Source organism: Microcebus murinus, chromosome 10 (genome assembly GCF_040939455.1).
Source record: "Microcebus murinus isolate Inina chromosome 10, M.murinus_Inina_mat1.0, whole genome shotgun sequence".
Classification (NCBI taxonomy): domain Eukaryota; kingdom Metazoa; phylum Chordata; class Mammalia; order Primates; family Cheirogaleidae; genus Microcebus; species Microcebus murinus.
In genome coordinates this window covers 96,840,081-96,860,312 of record NC_134113.1, presented here as the reverse complement: position 1 = coordinate 96,860,312, position 20,232 = coordinate 96,840,081, and the positions used below count along the sequence as shown (strand labels likewise).

The 20,232-nt window shown below is 45.4% G+C and overlaps 2 protein-coding genes across 5 annotated transcripts in view; both read left to right on the top strand.

Annotated features, from left to right (window-relative positions):
- Positions 1-19,099, top strand: part of DYRK4 (dual specificity tyrosine phosphorylation regulated kinase 4) — a 45,192-nt gene extending 26,093 nt beyond the window's left edge. For 3 of the 4 annotated variants that reach the window (XM_020287701.2, XM_020287698.2, XM_076007750.1), the window contains 11 exons: positions 409-547; positions 2,050-2,213; positions 4,282-4,418; positions 4,739-4,879; positions 6,698-6,836; positions 9,444-9,525; positions 12,044-12,216; positions 13,799-13,859; positions 15,714-15,843; positions 17,894-18,069; positions 18,756-19,099. In XM_020287701.2, coding sequence (XP_020143290.2) covers positions 409-547; positions 2,050-2,213; positions 4,282-4,418; positions 4,739-4,879; positions 6,698-6,836; positions 9,444-9,525; positions 12,044-12,216; positions 13,799-13,859; positions 15,714-15,843; positions 17,894-18,069; positions 18,756-18,973 — 1,560 coding nt within the window. In that variant the 3' untranslated portion in view covers positions 18,974-19,099. The remainder of the gene's footprint in view (positions 1-408; positions 548-2,049; positions 2,214-4,281; positions 4,419-4,738; positions 4,880-6,697; positions 6,837-9,443; positions 9,526-12,043; positions 12,217-13,798; positions 13,860-15,713; positions 15,844-17,893; positions 18,070-18,755) is intronic. The other variant, XM_012783133.2, reaches the window with a different exon arrangement.
- Positions 1-20,232, top strand: part of NDUFA9 (NADH:ubiquinone oxidoreductase subunit A9) — a 449,537-nt gene that overhangs the window by 369,733 nt on the left and 59,572 nt on the right. The window lies entirely within an intron of this gene.

Sequence of the window (20,232 nt, the reverse complement as noted above, 5' to 3'; positions counted from 1 at the left end):
TGTGAGGGCCAAATGAGATAACGTGGGAAAGTGCCAAGTTAAAGAGTGTTAAACACACATAAATTCAAGTTTATGTGCCTTTGCGCGAGTAGCTTTATCTAGTTGTGAACTGGGCTTTTCAAGAGCAGCGGTAAACACTGCTCCCGTCTCTTCCTACAGACAGCGCGGTGCCACCGGGCTCGCCAGCCGCTGTGCACGGGCCGAGCCTCTCGGGGAAGATGTGAGTCAGACAGATGCTTCCTTTGGGAGACAGACTGGGACACCTTCTGTCGCTTAGTTACTGTTTTCTCCCTAGAGAGGTAGAAAAAGAGCCTGGCTGGATGTGGGTGTCCTTGGCCAGATAAATGGCTTATGATGGCCAGGAGAAGCCTAAGTGGCTCTTTATTGCAAACCTCTTTTCCCGGACAGGAGAGTCAAAGTCACAATCCGATGCCATCCTCTGAGCTCCAGGTTTCAGAAATGCCTCTGCACCCTACCATTAAAATCCAGCACCCCAAGTCGGAGGAGAAGACACCAAGGAAGCACAAGGTGCCTCTGACAGCGGCAGGTACGCCTTTGGGCAGGAGCAGGGTACGCGGGGTGGCTCTGAGGGTCAGGGCATCGTAGCTGAGCTGGAGGGGGCTAAGCTGCCAGGTGCCCGAGAAGAGTAGTCGATTAAGGCACTGAGCCAAAATGAAAGTAGAAGTCACGCCTTTAATCTCTTCCTGAGATCGTGTAAGCAGGAGGCTAAACAGGGGAAGCGCCAGCTCCCCACAGTTCCGTTTTTCCCCAGGGGACACTAGGCCCACTGAGGTGTATCAGCACCAAGGGCTTGTCTGCTGCCTCCCGGCCCAAACTAAAGGTTCCTGTTCATGTTATGGCCCAGGGGCCAGGGGGAAGGAAGTGAGCGGGGAAGAGCTGGGAGTGGAAAAGTACTGAATGCTGATTCAGAGCAGGGCAGAGGGGGCTGGGCAGCAGGGGCTCCGGCCTTGGCTGCAGCTGCCTTCAGAGGCCTGCCAGGTAAAGCCTTTGTAATTGCCCTTGGCTGGGCCCAAAAGTCACAGAGAGGTTTTTGACCAGGAGCCAGACTCCCCAAGGGTTCAATGACTCATAACCTGTTAGGATTCAAAGGAAGAGAACCCAAATCCACTGCACACCTACTGTGTGCCAACACCGTCCGACGCTCGGAGCCCCTACCACAGCTTTGAAATTGAAATTGGTTGTCCTTCTTAAGCAATCCCAGGAACTACCACAAGGAGGTAATTTCAGTTTGGAGCTAATTCTACCTTTTTGGAGTTGATAATCTGCCTCCCTGCCGTCTTAGACCTTCATTATGTCCTCTGGGCAAAGAACACGCCTTATGCGGCGTGCACATGACTGCCCTTCACATGTATGCGCACAAAGGTCTTATCCTCCACAAGTCTTTTTTCTTCTCACAGTTCCTTCTCCAACTCATTAGCAGTTTGTCAAATAACATGGTGCCCCCACCCTAATCCTGGTTTCTCTCCTCTGAGAATGTTCCAGTTATCTATTAAAGTGTGAATTTCACCCCCTGACCAAACCGATCCCTGGTGGGACCTGGCCGGTGGGACCTGGCCGGTAGGACCTGGCCGGTGGGACCTGGCCGGCGCTGACGCACAGTCCCCGCTTTTCCTGGGGTGCTTGCTGGCTCACGCAGATCTGTGCGGATCTGTGTGGTAGTACCCCGGGCCTTTTAAGTTGCATTTATGTTGCCTCTCTGGCCCCTGGGGACATTATAGTTTTCAAACCCTCTCAAGATAGACTAGCTGTGGAGCCCAGTAATTCTACATGAACTTGGGAAAATGCTACCTTAACTTCTGGAATTTTTACCCATGCTGCTCTAACCCACTGGTCTTTGGGGACTGAATACTCCCCTTCTCTGCCTTTGTGTTTTCCTTTTGGTTTGTTGAAGTCAGTATAAGACCTTATCACATTCCTACCTTGGGAGAGTCACACTGGAGCCTGGGGGCAGGCTGATGGCCAGGAGCTGGAAGGGGTGCCCTCACCGGGGCCCCAACTCAACTGATGACTCTAGTGTTTTTCGTACAGAGGCCCTCAAGCTTTTTAAGAAACAGCTGTCTGCTTATGAGCAAAATGAAATCCTGGACTACACAGAGATATGGTTCCTGGGGCTTGAAGCCCAGAAGCTCAACGTGGCTGTTGAGAAGTTCAGCAAGACAAGTTTTGATGACGAACACGGCTCCTATATGAAGGTGATGGGGAAAGGGGCACCAGGACCTCAGGGGGACTGGGAACAAGAGAAAGTCGAAAGGGAAAAAGCAGGGGTGTTTTATTGAGTTTGGTGCTGGTATATCAGGGACTAGACGTCCTGAGGAATTCTAGTAGGTGCTAAACCAAAGAAATACCATGTTTATAAATGGGGAAACATGCAATTTAGTATGTAACATACTCTGCTGACAGAAGACTGATTTCCCCCAAGAGCATTTGGGGTAACAGGCTTGCATCCTGGGTAACCTCCCACGGCCACCTCCCCTGCGTGGCCCGTTGGCAAAAGCCAGACAGAAGTAAGATGCCATCTCCTCAGCATTCCCTTCTTTATCTCATTACAAGCCCATGCATGGATGCTTTTCTGTTTCATAGGAGATGTCATTTACCCCACAGACAAAAGATGTTTTTGTCACTGCAGTCCCTGGTGCATAGTGCTTAATGTCACTATGTTTTTCAGAAATTGATCCCTGTAACTCCTCTTCTGGCTGTACCCTTGGGCTGCCCCGGGTGGTGCCTCTGCCCAGCCTGAAGGGAAATCGGGCAATGGTTCCCCACTTCTGGAGGTGCTTGGAGGTGTGGTGCTTAGTCCTCTAGGCTGCAGGCTTCTGGGAATTTCCTCTTCTGGATGTTTCACTGCGGCTTGGTTTTAGGGGACAGATGAGTCTTTGATGGCTTTGTAGAAAAAGTAGATTTTCTTAACAGCATTTAGGGCTGTGTTTATCAAGCTTTGCTATGCACGAGAATCACTTGGGGATCTTGCTTAAATGCAGATTCTTTCCTGGCAGGTCTGGGGTGGGGCATGAGATTGTGCATTTCTGAAGAGCTTCCAGGTGATGCCCGTGCTGCCGGTCCTTAGAGCACACTTTGAGAAGCAAAGATTTAGTTTCTGTCACACAGCTCTGTCTAGAGCCCTGTTTCCCGACATTCTTAGGTCAAGAATCCCTTCAGGAGTCTGATAAAAGCTATGGGTCCTCATCCCAGAAAAGGCAACCTGCACGTGCACAGAGTTTTAGGGGATTAGTCAGTCCTTGGTGAAGAACCCCCAACACAAACCTAACCTCCAGTTAAACCAGGCCTTCCCCACACCCCCACCTGAGCCCAGAGTCTCTGGGAAATTCCCTAGTGGTCTCAGCACGACCTTTAAGTTAATTCACTGGAGCTCAGTTTCTCAGTGTCAAATCTTGGCGAGCTGTGTTTTGGTGGGGAGAGAGGGATGCTGTGTGCCTCTGTACGCTCGTAATCTCGTCCCTGTTGCATTCCACTGCACACACAGTGCACCCATCCCTCACCCCTCCCAAACCCTGAGTGTAAGCTCCAGAAATCAGATTCACAGAGCTTGGGGACCTTACAGATCATTTTATCCAGAATCTTCAGTGTACAGATGTGGGCACTGCAGCTCAGAGTGGATGAGGGGCTTGTCTGAAGCCACCCAGCTGATGTCTTTTTAACTGAAAATGTTCTGTGGCTTTGACTAAACACCCCTCCCTAGTTTCCAGCACGGGAGGGACACAGCGATTCTGGGTCTTGGAAAATATTTCTCTTCCTATTCAAGAAAGGTCCAAGTTCTGTCCTGCTCACTCCAGGATAGGATTAAATCTGGCTAAGTCCAAGGGAGAAACAAATCTGGCCAGGAAGAGGTGGAGCAGACGTAAAGCCTTCTCTGACTGATGCAGACACATCACGGGTCAGAAATGGAACTTTCCTTAAGCTGGAGCTGTTGCTCAAATTCAAGAGTCATGAAATGTCCAAACTGGAAGGGACCTTCAGGGCCACTTTGTACAACCCTCTTACTTTACAGGTCCTAAGACACGCAGAAAACCAGAAGACCAGGACTAGAACCCATGTTCCCAACGACCATCCAATCTTCTTTGCCCTGCTTGACATGGATCAAGCCTGTGGGACTTACCCTGGTACCACGTGGGTGGCCTGGGAGCCAGGTGACAACCTAGCCATTGTAGTAGCCGTGAGATGAGGTGGAGCCCCTGGGACCCCAGTGTCAGGGAAGCCCTCCAGCCTGCAGCTCTGCTCCTCACCCTGGCCTGGCTTCTGCAGGTCCTGCACGACCACATTGCCTACCGCTACGAGGTCTTGGAGATGATCGGGAAAGGGTCCTTTGGACAGGTGGCCAAGTGCTTGGATCACAAAAACAATGAGTTGGTGGCCCTGAAAATCATCAGGAACAAGAAGAGGTGTGGCTTGGTGGGTGGCATAGTCCCTAGAGGAAGGACAGCATGACTCTGGCCCCTTTGGAATTCCAGCCCTTCCTGACTCCACCTCTCCCTCTGATATTCCTCTTCCTCCTCCTCTCTCTCTCCCTACCTTTCTGATTCCATGAATGGGCAAAGAGGAGGCGAGAGTGTGGTATTTTTAGAGTTTTAGTGCTTGCTGCCACCCTAGACAGTCTTGTTGGAGCATGGGGAGGGCTGAATGTGGTGGCATGACATGACATGACACCCTGCTCTACCCCTATGTCCCCCTCCCGCCCCTGGCAACTCACCAACCTCCTCAGGTTTCACCACCAGGCCCTGGTGGAGCTGAAGATCCTGGAAGCTCTCAGGAGGAAGGACAAAGACAATGCCTACAACGTGGTGCACATGAAGGACTTCTTCTACTTCCGCAATCACCTCTGCATCACCTTCGAACTCCTGGGGTCAGCTGCTTTTTCTTAACTCATTTATGTTTTAAAAAGTTGCTTAAGTGGTAGAAGAAACCTTTGAGGTCAGAACAATAGATTTTTCTGGTTGTGAATATTTAATGACTAGAGCGGATACAACAGCTACTCAGTCATCTAGAAGGCCCCAGGAGCAAGGAGGCTGGGACAAAAGCAGTCCATCTCATGCCTCCTTTGCTGGGCCTGTCACCTGCCAGCGTACCATGACACTGCACACAATGGTGTGCTGCTGTGTGCTGAGCCTGCTGACATGACCAAAACAAGGCCTCTGCCCTCCAGAGCTAAACTGAAATATGGAGAAAAGACTCTACTCATTGGCTTCCCAACCCTATGGTCCAGAGGTTGGAACCCCAAAAATGGGCAGCTGGCTGCTCAGAGTGGGGAGAGGGCTTGATTTTGAGCAGATAAGGACAAGAGCAGATATATTTGGCATGAGAGCAGAACCTGACTTAAATAGATTGGCATCGGCTGGCTGAAGATGGGAGCTGAAAAGGCCCTCTCATCGGAAGGACGTGCTAATTTGATTATTTTTCTCTCTGAGATCATCTGATGCAATTTAAACAAAACTAGAAATCCAGAATGCATTTAGCAAAGGGGATAATCAGAGTGAACTCTCAGAGGTCCAGTGTTATTGGAGTCAGCAAGCTGGCAGCTTAGCACTCCCATGACACCAGTGCTGATGGGGAGATTCTAGAAACTGGCTAAACTTGGCTCAGAAGGAAAGCTGACACTCACCATCATCACTGGTGATTACAAAATGTGGTCTACCCCCCAATATGCAGAGGCAAACTGTGTTCTCTGCAGCCAAACAGACAACCCAGGCTGTGCTCTCTTGGCCATGAGTCACAGTGCACAGTTAGGATGTTACTGTCCTTAAAAGAGTTCTGGGGGGTCCAGAGGGGCAGGGGTGTGGAAGGACAATCCAAAGCCCAGAGAGGTGGGGAGTTGCTCACGGTCAAGAGTTAGGATGGAGCCAGAGTCAAGTGTCACCTCTATCCCCATTGCATGCCTCATAAATGAATGGCTTTCCGAACACTGCCAGAGTTCAATGACCTTAGAGATGGGAGGTTAGTAGGAACCAGCAAGATTCAGAGTCACTTTTGGGTCATGCTCTTTCCCTTCTCTCCCCATCTCACAGTTTGCACCGAGGGCACAACTGGCAGCTTACAAATACGTGTTTCTTTTTGAAATGATTTGTATTAATTTGCAACATTTGTAAATCATTGGATTTCATATACTAAGGCAGGCTTCTCTATAATATTGCAGGCTTCTGCCACCTTGGAGAATTTAGGGTTGTCTGGCAACAGTCAGATGGGACCAAGCATCCACCTTGCCTGGGTGGAGGAGAGGCTGTCTGTCTTGCTCGGCCCCGTGTGCCCAGGCTATTGCCCCCTTGCTTCTTGGGAGCCTGGAGGCCTTAGACAGCCTTAGTAGGCCCGGGCAGGAGTGGCTGCTGGAGTGACTAGCAGTCTTCCTGAATCCCTCCCAAGAGCCTGAAGAACTATGAATATCGCAGAGGTTTGGTCCAACCTCTTAACCCACACATGTAATAAAGTGCTTCAGTGGCCTTGTCACATCAGAAATGAGGGGATATCCAAGAGGCCAGTTGAACTTGAACCTGGACCCACCATAACTCAGTGGGGAAGCCAGATTCCTAGGACAGGAAAGCCCTGCCTCCTGGGCTGAGGCTTGCCTACTATGAGAGGGAAACCACCCCGCACAGATTGTTTGCAGATGGAAACTCAGCATTAAACTTTTTGCACCAATATGCATCGCTTTCCCCCCTCTCTTTCCCAGAATCAACTTGTATGAGTTGATGAAGAATAACAGCTTTCAAGGCTTCAGTCTTTCCATAGTTCGGCGTTTCACCCTCTCTGTTTTGAAGTGCTTGCAAATGCTTTATGTAGAGAAAATCATTCACTGTGATCTCAAGCCTGTGAGTACAACCTCTGTCCTGTCACGCAGGCAGGTTCCCACCTGTGGAAACTCTTTGTCCTATTGCATTCATTCCCCAGAGGCAGCTGGGGCAGCCAGCGCTTCTGGGGTGGAAGCCTCGCAGTGCAGTTTGTAGGCTGTGTGAGCCCGGTGAGCTGCAGGGAGACACACCGAAGGCACAGTGTTGGGGAAATGAAGAGAGATGTGGTCTGAGCGAGCCAGACAGGAGCAGGAAGGTCTGAGGGCTTTCCTAGGGAGGGCTTGGCGGGGTGTGTGTGTGTGTGTGTGTGTGTGTGTGTGTGTGTGATGTCTTGAGTATCAAGAGGTACAGTAAGAAGTCCTGGGATTCTGGGTTTACCCTTTTTCCACTTTCTCAGTGGGAAAAACAATGGTCACCTGTAGCCCTTAGGCGCTCTGCCGAGACCTTGAGTTCTCCCTTGTGTGTTCTGCGGTGACATGTGCCACCAGACAGATGGGCTGCCCAACTCTTCTAAAGCCTCACTGTGCCCACTCTACTCTGAGTTGGTCCTAGGGTACTGCAAACCTCAGACCTCTTTCTCTACCCCAAATGGAAGGGAGCTTGCTACATGTCCTGCTGGTATTCTGTCTAAGCTCTGTTACTGCACTAATGGCTTGTGTAGGAATTAATCTTTTATCTATATGCCGCACTGAACTGCAAGCTCTTCCATGGTCAGACACCTGTCTTTTCACTGTTTTGTCCCCAGGACCTGACATGGTGCCCAGTAGTTGTAATGGTAGGCTATAAGTAAACGCTTGTTAAATGACTTAATGATTGCAAATGTGAGGAGGTCATACAGAAAGATAGCTAGGGGCAAAGTATAAGGAGCTGGTTCCAAAAGCAGCCTGATCCTCACAGTTATGTAAATATCCCTTGCCTTTTTTTCACTTCGGTCTTCCTGCCTTTTCTTCACTTCAGTCTTCCTGTCCCCAAAAATGGTTTAAAAAATTTTTTTGAAGACTGTAACTCATTGCAAATTTATAATTGTCAAGTTAGAGATGTTCTCTCAAAGAAGATTGGTAGAACCTCATGAGGACAGTGGTGCATTCATTTATTCTCTACATCCAAATTCCTAACCCTCAGCTTTGCAGCTCTTACGAGTCACAACAGCTGTGGTCTTCGGGCTTAGGGGACTGACTCTTACCAAAGAAATCCATAAGACAGGCCGGGCGCTGTGGCTCACGCCTGTAATCCTAGCTCTTGGGAGGCCGAGGCGGGCGGATTGCTCAAGGTCAGGAGTTCAAAACCAGCCTGAGCAAGAGCGAGACCCTGTCTCTACTATAAATAGAAAGAAATTAATTGGCCAACTGATATATATATAAAAAATTAGCCGGGCACGGTGGCGCATGCCTGTAGTCCCAGCTACTCGGGAGGCTGAGGCAGCAGGATCACTCGAGCCCAGGAGTCTGAGGTTGCTGTGAGCTAGGCTGACGCCACGGCACTCACTCTAGCCTGGGCAACAAAAAGCGAGACTCTGTCTCAAAAAAAAAAAAAAAAAAAAAAGAAATCCATAAGACACCTGATAGCCAAAGTATCAGGTAACAAGTTTCCTCCAAGAAATATTAATAGATCAAGTAGCTTGATATAGGAATATGGGTGCCCCTGGAGGGAAGTGTGCACACAGCCAGGAGAGTGTTTTGTGAGTGTGGAGTCAAGAATTAGGGAATTATTCTCTCTCAATGAATGGTATCAATGAGCCATGATTACTATTGCAACCATTCGTTCTACAATGCCAGTAGATGAGAAGGCCAGCCCTTCTAGTTAGCAGCCTTTACATTGCACTAGAGACACGCTAAAGAGTCCTGCTCTTTGAGGGCTTCTCCTGATTATCCTCCTCCAGTTAATACAGCATTCTTTAGAAAAGGGACTATTGGCTAAATTTGCACTTTCTGACTTTGTGGTGCCAGGGGCTTCATGCCAGGCATGCTAGGCCATATCTACCATGTCAGGGCACTTAGTACAAATCTCATAATTAGTTCATCTGATACTGAGATCCAGAAAAACATGATTGGGACTGGAATCTTCAGCCTTAGCCAGTGAGCTTTCATGCTCAGAGGAGAGCCCAGAAGCTCTGTCTTCTTATTGCTGACTCTATTGAAATACCTGGTTCACATTTTCCCCACAGTCAGCATAAGAATCACAAATCCCAATCAAAACATTGCCTTTTTTTGTGGTCTACTGTCATAGCATTATGTTAGTGGGGGCATTTAATGGAAATGTCAAACAGATACAGTCAATGACATTTCTAAGACCTTATGCAAGCAAGGCCTAGAACCAGGTGCCAAAGAGGATAAAAAGAAACTTGTACTCTTCAGGAGTTATACAATCAATATGGGGAAAGAGACAAAACACATTCAAAAGGAACTCTGCAAAGCAGTGAAAACTAGATCCAAATAAGAGGTGCAGACCACAAGTCAAATGGAAAGGCAGAGGAAGGGGAGAGTGGTGAGATTTGGGGGAAGATGTGGAAGGAGGCCTTAGCAGGTGGACGTGTGTGAATTGAACCCTGAAGGATGGGGAGTATCTAGGTAAGCTGCAAGCCTGGGGCGGCACTGTTACAGCTTGCTGTGCGTCTTTTCTTCTCTCTAGGAAAATATAGTGATACACCAAAAGGGTCAAGTCTCTGTTAAAGTCATTGACTTTGGATCAAGCTGTTATGAACACCAGAAAGGTAGGCCCCTGCCTGTTCTTTGTCTGAGCTTCCTGTTGCATTTCTCTCCCTTCACACATGGTCACTTGGGTTCTAGCCTGGGCTCAGCCAGCACAGCTGCCGGTTTTTTTTGAACAAAGTGCTTTACTTCTTTGAGCATAAGTTTCCTCATCTATAAAATGAGAAAGTCGGGTTCAAATACCATAAGGGCCCTTTGAAGCTCTCATACTCTGTAGAAGTTGAATTACCCAAGAGCACTGGGTCCCAAAACTAACTAGATGTGTATCAGGATCACTTTGGGGCTCTGAAAAATTGTAGTTTTCAGGGCCTCACCCCAAATGTACTGAGTCCAAATTTCTGGGGAGTAGCTAGGAGTCTGCACTTTGGAAAACATAAACATTCTAAAGTTTGGAATTTACTGCCATAGATTCCTAAGTTTTATACTTGTTTCCAAGCTTGAGTCCGTAAAGCAGCTCTGGAGTACACTTTGCATAGCCTGTACTGAACCTGATTCGATAATCTGTTCCTTTGGCTTCTGTCAGGTGTGACACAGAGAACATGTACCATTCAACAAACATTTATTGAGCATATGCTATGTGCCAGCCACTCTCCTGGGTACCAGGAACAAAACACGAACATTTCCTGTCCTCAAGTTGCTTAGGTCCAATGCAAGAGGCAGAAAGAGAAAAAAATAATGCGAGCTTGGTGTGGTGGTGCATGCCTGTAGTCCAGCCTGGGTGACAGAACAAGACCCTGCCTCTAAAACATTTTTTTCAAAAATGATACATAATAAAATGAATGTAATAATTGAACATAGGCTATATTCAGGGCACACAGAAGAGGGACTTGGGGACCAGCCTTTATGGTGGCAGGGGGTGTCAGGAGAAGCCTCCCGAGGAAAGGACTACCAGATGGATGTTTCCAAATACTCTGCAGAACCACTTCTGAGAACATACGTCCTTTATATCTTCTATGTATGAATCCTATAAAAAAATTCCAGCTAGAAAACAATGCTTCCGGCAGAGATCCTGTGTGTTTATGTTTCTAAGATATTGAAAACTGTGTAACCTGTTAGTTACCATTTATCTTGGCTGCCAGGATGCTCAGAACTGACTTTGCAATTATTTTGTCCTTGTTTTTTTGACAGTTATTAATATTTCCCCTTTTACATACTTGTTGACGTCCCTGTTATCTTCATTTTAACTGTGAGGCAGTATGGAGTGTGGATGCTAGAATTGGACTGCCTGATTTCAAATCTTAGCTCTGTCACTTATAGCTGAGTGACCTTGACAATTTATTTAACCTCTGTATGCCTTAATTTACTCATATTTAAAATGAAGGGAATAATACTCCTTGCTGCATAGGATTGTTGTAAGGGTTGCAAGAGCTCATCTATATAAAGCACTTGGAATGGTGCCTGGCACCTGTTAAGCACTAGGTAAATATCATTAAATTCATGTTCTAAGACACTCTGTGCTTTACAAAGTACCTCAAATCCATTTGGGAAGCAGATAAAGTATAAAAGTTACTTTTATTACACCTTTATTTTTTTTAAAATCACAGAGTTATTATGTCCCTAAAACAACCAATTTAAACAACAGAGAAGTGAGCACAGAGTCTCTGCCCCTCAGGTAACCACCAATACAGTTATGTAGAAATAAGTATGATGTCCCATTTCTTCAACTTTGGTCTCATCTATAAATTCTAGTCTCCCTACAATGCTGTCTTCTATTCATCCTCATCTGCTGAGATTTTGTTGAGCTTTTCTTTCTATACTTCATATTATATAATAAATATACATCATACTTTGCATATACATTTTTATTTTATTTTTGAGACAGAGTCTCATTTTGTCACCCTGGTTAGAATGCAGTGGCATCATCAGAGCTTACAGCAATGTTAAACTCCTGGGCTCAAGCAATTCTCCCGCCACAGCCTCCAGAGTAGCTGGGACTGACTATAGGCACGCACCATCATGCCAGCTACTTTTTCAGTTTTTTGCAGAGACAGAGTCTGGCTCTTGTTCAGGCTGGTCTCGAACTCCTATCTTGGCTTCCGAGAGTGCTGGGATTACAGGTGTGAGCATCCATGCCTGGCTTGAATATACACTTTTAATTTTGCATGCTTCCTTTCCAATTCTGATATGCCTCCTCCCTTGCCAAATCTCAATACTCTCAGATGTCTGCCTCAAATTAATCTGACAGTTTGAAAACTTAGTCTGATGTTTTGTTTCTTTATTTTAAATTTGACTGACTTAAATTCACTTCCCTAGAACAATACCTGGTTTGGAATCCCTTATCAATAAAGTGGCACAATAACACCTCCATCGCAATCAGCTTGCTGTGAGGATTTGTAATGATAGGTAATGCAGCTCGTCAGTGCCAGCCGGGGGCACTTCCCTCTCCTTGCAAAGCCCATAGCGTTAGGTGCGGGGCCGTCTAAATTATTGGCCACCACCCATTGCAGAGGTGCCCTGGAGAAGAGTGTTCTGGGGAGGAGGAGGTTTTCCCATGTAAGTGTCTCTCTCTTTGCCCCGCAGTATACACCTACATCCAAAGCCGGTTCTACCGATCCCCGGAGGTGATCCTGGGCCACCCCTACGACATGGCGATCGACATGTGGAGCCTGGGCTGCATCATGGCGGAGCTGTACATGGGCTACCCTCTGTTCCCGGGGGAGAACGAGGTGGAGCAGCTGGCCTGCATCATGGAGGTGAGGGAGGGGCTGTTAAAATAAGCTCCATGTGTAAAAACATGTTTTCTGATGAGTTATCATTAAAATACAACTAGTGCACACATTTTGATAATTATCAAGAATAAAATGTGAAGTTTTATGGGCATACATATAGCTCTTAGAAAAATGGATAGAGCTGGATTTTCTCTTTTTCCAGTCAATGCACGTACTTGTAGGTGAATGTTACTTGTTGCGAGAACGCACAGGCTCAGCATCAATGCCGTTCCAGTCGGTTGGAATGGAGATGTGAGCTCAAGAAGGAACTTTGTTCTTTGATGCTTCCTTCTGAGTTCTATATAAGAGTCAAATAGACATCTGTAATCAAAAATTGTTTTTCCCAGCCTAGCAGCTGACAACCTGATCACAATGTTGCTGAAAACAAAGAATTGGAACTTATCTGACTTACAAAAAATATGTATTATTCAGTCACTAATCATTTACTAGCTTACGTTTCTGGGAACTCCATCTCTTGATGACAAGGCTTGACCAAGATGCAGCATAGGATTGTTCATTATATTATTATTCTTTCACTTAAAAGAATCTTGTTATGGAGCTAAATTAGACAAAACAAGGGAAATAACCCCAAAAGTTTGGAAATTTCACATTTTAGGATTTTCTCATTGAAAAAAGATCTATCTATGTGTGTGAGACACACATACCCTTGAGAATTATTAAATATAGATAATTTCACTTCATGGCTGAAACAAATGATTAAATATAAGATAATTTAGGTAAAAATAGCCATAAATAGTACCTACGGTAGAATGAACACTGGCCTGGGAGTCGGCAAACCTGGGGTCCAGCTCTGGCTCTTTTTGGCAAGTCAGTTCCCCACTCTTGACTGTAAAACGAGGGGATTGGAGTAGATGGCTTCTAGGATTGACAATGGATGATTTTATGAAGCACCTCTGAATCATTCCTGCTTCCAGTATTAAGGAGAAGGGGGCCTAGGGGTGGAATTCATTTCCTACTGCCCCAGAACTGACTCAGCTTCCTCCTGGCCTCAGGGTCAGTGGGGCTGAGGGGCAGGAGGGCAGGTCACGCCCGGACTCTGGCTGGGAGCCTGGCAGCTGGGGTACATGACCCAGGCTGTCATTTCTCTACCACTGTGCACCCCTGTAAGTTTCAGCAGGGGAAGGTGAACAAGTCTGTGCTCCGTTTTTCTTTGCAAGAAGATATTTTGTCTTATCGTGGTCTGATCCCCATCAAATGATTTCCATCTCCTTTTGCTCTCCTCCCTTGCCAGTGCTGCATGCTGGGATATGTCATTCCTTAACTCAGGCATGGTGGCACGCACACTAGTTTATGTGCTCTGACAATGATATCTAGCTGCTATCAAGGGTGTCTGCCTCTAGTGGGTGCTGACACCTGTTTGGAATAATACGGCCAGTGTCAGTTCCAGCCTCTGGGTCTGCTCTGCCACTAGCTTGATGGTATCACTTCCTATCTGTGGGGCCTTATCTGTAGTAGGCAAAGTGTGACCAAAGTCCCCTCTAGCTCTAACAGTCTTTGAATGTGTGACCCCACAAGGAGTGAGCCAACTAAATTGTACTTACTGAAGGTGCTGGGCCTGCCGCCAGCCGACTTCATTCAGACGGCCTCCAGGAGACAGACGTTCTTCGGTAAGTCCTCAGGCCTCTCTCTTCCTTGCTGTGTCTAACGAGGCTTCACAGGCCTTGAAGACACCTCACATATCCTAAACCTCATTTAATGCTTTCCCTGTGACCCCATACCAAAGGGCAAGCTGTGATTAGGAGCTTCTTTTGGAAAAGTAAAAAGGTCATGAGAAGTTGAACCAGGTAGCATGATCAAGATGGGACGGGGGTGCCAACCTGGGAACACGGCCTTGGCAGTAAGAACGTACCAAGACAGGGGAATGACCAGGTTTCTGCTCAGAGGAAGATCTCTTGGCAAATATTGAAACCTCAAAAGATTGTAACTATATACTTTCCTAGAAGTTCTGCCCGCCTCCCAAACAACTTGCCCTCTCACACTATATACACTGTGCAGGAAGATCATGCTCTACACACTATACACTGTGCAGGGTTAAGCCATGTGGGGGTTCAAATGTAGTGTACTTCTGTGCCATTCAGTAAAAAGCCACAGCCCTGAGCCCTGCTATAGCTGCAGGCCCCCTGGCCCCCTCCCAGGACTCCCTGGACTCTCCGTGATCCAAAACACTTAAAGTTGAAGGCCTAGTAAGCAGAGGGGCTCCAGGATCCTACTTCAGTGCCGAGACTGTCATCCATTCTGATTAGTTGGTCCCATGCCATTCATGCAGTGGTTAAACCTTATAAACATTACCTTGTAATCGTGGCTGGAGCCTTGAAGACCTTGCGTCTGAGCAGGGCAGTGTCCTGGGTGCCTTAGGACAGTGCCCACACATTCACCTTCCTTCCAGAGCAGTTTGAGGGTGGGCTGACTCCCCAGTATCACTTATACATGGAGCAATGGAACTGGTCTTTGGACCCCAAATATATTTTTCCCACCCACCACTTATAATCCAGCCTTTTGGATTTTAAAGGATTTGGGGGAAGAAAAGTAAGGATGTTGGTGTTCCCTCCTGCTAGACACAGGCATTGTGGGAAGAGTCTTATCTTGAGGCTACAACACTGAACTCATGAGATAGCATCGAGGCAGGACTAGGAGGAAGGAATAGAGAGCATCTTGGCAGGAAGGAACCAAAGATATGTATGTCTCCGTCATGGAGTACTTGATTTCTACCATCAGTGCTAGGCTTTTCCCAAAGCATGCTTGGTAGACGTTTAGAGCTGTCTTCAGGACTTCATCTCAGGGATGACAAATCATACATTGCATGAAGGATTTAATCAGCAGAAATGGCTGAAGAAAGCCATTCCAAGCTATGTCTTAAGCAACCAACTAAGTTTGAACATTTAAATTATGAACAAAATTTTGGCACAACTCTAAAGAAGTAATAAGGGTAATTTGCTTGTGTGTGCCTGTATGTGATCTCTGAAAACATTTTCCTAAAATGGATTTCTTGTTGTACCCCATAGATGTCTCAAATTTCATTGGGCTAGTGGGGAAGGAGCAAGGGCATATATAATCCAAGAATGAATGATATCCTTTTTGTTCAGAGCTGAGTGTTTTTGTCATTTCAGATTTATTTTATTATTATTATTGTCATTATCATTATTATTTTACCTTGGTTAATGTTAAACCATTTGAACTGTTTGAGTTGGGGAGGAGGTGGTGGGGAGGAGCTCCAGAACATACTGAATAGTTGGAAAAATTGTTTTTAAAGTTAATTGTATTCACTGGGTAATCGACATGTGCTTATCTCAGACTGAGACTGTGAGTGTGTGTGTGTTTGAGGTTGGTGGGATGGGGCTGGTGTGTAAGACAGAGCAAAAGAGCTGCAAAGACAACTCCAAGAAGCAGCATGATTGAGTGATGTGATGTGGCCAATGATTATTTACACCCGGAACTAAATACAGAATGTTGTATCTCTAAAGATTCCAAAGGTTTTCCTAAAAATATAACCAACAACAGGGGGAAAAAAAGATACCCGGATTCCAAGGATCTCACGATGGTGCTGAAAACCTATGATACCAGCTTCCTGGACTTTGTCAGAAAGTGTTTGATGTGAGTTTGTTGGGGTCTCTTTCCCTCTGGGTTTCTTCTTTAAAAATACTATACTTTCACATATTTACTGGTGGAAAGCTAAGGCTGGGAGATAGTTATAAAGATAACAATAATAAATGCTAGCGAGAAAGCTTTAAAGTCTACAAATTTCTTTCACATCTCTTGTCTTATTAGACACCTCTCGGGCAGATGATTCGCTCTGTTTTGCAGATATGAGGGCTGGCGCTCAAAGAGATTAAGTGACTTGTCCCGGATTACACAGTGTGTGGGCAGAGTTTGTCATCTTCTTGGCCTCAAACTGCCTGGCAGTGGGATTGCAGGCTAGTCCTAGATGTCTTCTGCTTCCATGAACTAAAACCACCCTCTTCGGCGTGTCTGTTTAATGGTTTGCACACACGCGCAGTGTAAATTGGTTTTAGGGCCCCTCCCCAGGCCCCTAGGATTTAGTGCCCAAATCCTCTTGTATTTAGGGAGTTAGGGGAAAGGTGAGCTGTAAACCATGTACAACTTTTTACAATCTTTATGCATATTTTGAATCTTAGAAATTAGGTCTGTACTTAAATCATAGTAAACAAAAAAAAAAGTAACACATAAAGCACCCGGCACAGTGCCCAGTTTGGAAGGTGTTAAGAAAGTGTTAGCTGTTATTACTATTTTACAACTTTTAAAGAGATTTTGCAAGTCTATCTCCACTGAGTGGCAAGTAGATAACCTATACGATATTTGGCAAGTCATTGTTTCTCTCTGGGCCTCGGTGTACTTTTCTAGAAAAATGGGGTATTTCTAAGGTCCCTTCTAGCTCTAACAGTCCTATAATCGCTTAGTATTTTTAGAAGACCATATCTTTATATTCCCTCATTCTTCCAGTGGGCTGGAGCAGTTTTAGCAAAATACTCTTCTGGCATTTGTGCAGCCCAGGATTTAGATACTAGCTCAGAGGGTGAACCATCAGATCAGGTATTGCTGAAGGGATTCTCATCTTGGGAGCCGTGCTATTTATTAATCTGAATAATTGAGGGAGAGAAGGATTCTGTACCTCACCTTTACCCCTACCCCACCTCAGCCTCTTACTGAGGCTATAGAATGAATGTGCCTCAACAAATGACAGAAACTGACCCTTGAGACAGAGGTACATTATCTAGAAACCCCACCCTTCTAGAACCCAGCTCAGCACCAAAGAAGACAGTATTTTCTTCTTTAGCGTAAAGGACTGATTGCTAACTTGCAAGAGGCAGGTTAACAGCTGATGGGGACTGTTACCTTATCCATATGTTGCTAACAGCAAATCTTTAAAGTGAGAGACTAAAAGTTTTGAGCCAAACTCGATAGGTGTAAATGTAAATCCCTGTGTCTAAGCTTTGTAGGAGCTAGAGTGTTTTATGACTTTGATGAGTCTAGAATGTTAATACTGTCTCCCTACAGTTAGAAACTATTCTAAGCATGATGGACATCAATTGGACAACAGCTGAAATTTCCTATTTTGGAAAGTGATCAGATGGTGAAAACCATATCACGTGATCAAGTCGGTAGTGATGTACATGTTTTCAGGTGGTTGAAGGACTGTAACATAAAAGAAGGATGAGTTATTTTATTTTATATAATGCTAATGAGTAGAATTAGAACCTGGGTAAAAGTTATTGGGAGGCAAACAAATTTTAGCTCAAAAAAAATGAAGAACTTTTAAGAGAAATTTGAAGGCCAAAATTCTGTAGTTTGGAAATTGAAATTAAGCATCTCTGTGTTTTTAACCTTCTTAACTTACCAAATCCTAAATCCCATTGGTTAAAATTTTTTATAACATTTCTTATATGGGAATCTCTAGGAATTCTGGAAGACTTGGATTCTAATATATTCCCCTGGATCATTAGACAAATTTTCTAAAAAGATTATTTCCAATAGATGTTTCCAGGTACTTTTAAATTAGATGTCATAATCTCTGTTCTATGATGATATCTTTGACATATAGCTTAAATAAAAACATTTCAGTGTTTCAATATTTAGAAAGGAAGTAAAAACAGTAACTGGCATTGGGATTTTCGTTGGTGTGCAGATGGGAACCTTCTCTTCGAATGACCCCTGACCAGGCCCTCAAGCATGCTTGGATTCATGAGCCACGGAACCTCAAACCACATCCCAGGCCCCAGACCCTGAGGAAATCCAGTTTCTGTTACCTCTCTGAGACAAAGAAGGACAAGGTTCGAGGGTATCATCACTCGAGCAAAAAAGGTACAGCCCCTCAAACAGCCAATCCTGTTCCCATAGTCCAGGGAGGCAGGCATTTCTGGAGGATTGGCACGTCAACTTCTTTGACCTCAGCCTTGGGTAATTCTTCTGGCTACATCACTGCTAGCCTGCCATTTCTATCCTTGGGGATTTTCCTCCTTCAGGAAACTTGGCTTTAGTTGGGCTCCTCTTTTTTGACCCTTATCATTAGGATTTTCCATTGTTCTCTGTATTCAATTCCCATTCTCTTCCTTCCCTTTTCTTGCACTGGGTCCACCCCTTTATGCCCTATAATGACCTTTTGAATTTTTATCAATGACAGATTATAGCATCATGTAATCTTTTTGGCAATATAGCCTAGTGGTTAAGGACATGGTCACTGATGTAGGTTGCCTGGGATTAAATTCTGGCTCTATCATATATCAGGTTGTGGGCCATTGGGCAATTTACTTATCCTCTGTATCTCATGTATGAGAATAATACCTATTCTCCAGGGTTGTTGAAAGGATCAAATGAATTAGTAAATGTATAGTGCTTAGAATAATGCCTGGCACATAGAAATGTGCTTAACAAATGAACTGGTTTTATATTATAACCATGATTTCCCCAAAGTGACTTATAGCCTAAAGGACAGTTCGAATATAATTCACATTCTAACACTTGTTCCTTCTGTCTTCTCTCTCCTTCAGCAGATGAGATTGCCAAAGATGCTACAGAAAGAATAAAAGACAGCACCACTGAGCACGTCCAGAATTCAGGTGGCCGGCAGGGCTCTGTCCAGCTGCCTCACCTAGCAGAGGCACCCGGGAAGGCACAGACGGCTGGGCTAGAGGTGTCCGTGACCTCCACAGAACAGACCAGAAACTCCTCCCCCAAGAACACAAACATTCTGCCACCTATTGTATGACCTTTGCTGAGAGGGTGTGTCCTGTTCCTTTCCACCAGTGATTTGTATTAGAGACAGCACTTATATTGTACAATACTTCAGATTGTTGTTTTTTAATACATAAAAGTTTGTTTTAAGAAAACAAAACTCTATTCACATGGCCCATTGGTGTGATTCCTCTTAAGAGCAGTGCAGCAGGATGTCCTGCACTTAAACCCACTCCTTATGTGTTTGTGTGTGTGTGTGGGGTTAAATTATAATATTATAATATCATTAATGGAATTCTAAATAAAAGAAAAAAATTTTCTTCTTGCCCATGACTGTCAATCTATGTCAGTCAGGATCTTGTTCGAAAATGATAGAAGCTCAGTTCAAACTAGTTCAAACAAATTGGATTTGTTCAAACAAATTCAAACAAATTGCTTCTGTCTATGGTTGACTTCATTCTGATGGCAGGCTCTGCCCAGAAGTTAGGATGGCCACCAGCATCCAGTCAAAAGATGCAGTCTTCCTTGCCAGCAGGACAGTCTCAGAAATGACTGTGCTTACGCCGGTCACTGTGTCTGAGAGACTGGGATCCTCTGATTGGCCAGGCTGGGCCACAAGCCCACACTGTGCTGGAGGGGAAGCACTGGGACTGATGCCTTTCTAGACTGGAGCAGGGAGGGGAGGGTTTCCCAAAAGAAGGGAAGTTGGGTAAACAAGCAGGATATATTCACTTATCTACCACACCCCAAATCTAATCATATCCTCTTATTTCCCTTTCTAGTCCTTATCTACATAAATATACAATTTCTATATGGTTGTAAATCATAGGGCAGATAGAATTTTACATGAAACTTAAGATCATAACATTGTAAACAGCAGAAAATACACCTGGCATCATAGTTTCCATTTTAACTGCAGCCCAGCATTTCATAAAGGGAGCTGCCCGGTAACTGGAGCCATAGGTTTGGATAAGCCCGACCAGGGAAGATGCTGCAGAGTGGCAGTAGCAGGGGTCAAGGGAAGACAAACGCAGAAGGAGTGGACAGAGTTGAGTAGACCCCCAAGAGACCTAGAGAAATAGGAAGAAAATTAGAAGCCAAAAGAGGAGAAAGTTTCTGAAAGGAAAAAAGTGTTAAGAATATAAAATTCCACAGAAAGGTCAGGGTAAGAACAGAAAATACCAAGTGGGGTGATATGGACATTAAGTCAAAGCAATGCCCTAAGAGGTAACTTGTCCCATGATCTATAGCCAGAAAGTGGGTGGGCCCCATAGCTCAGTGGTTAGAGCACTG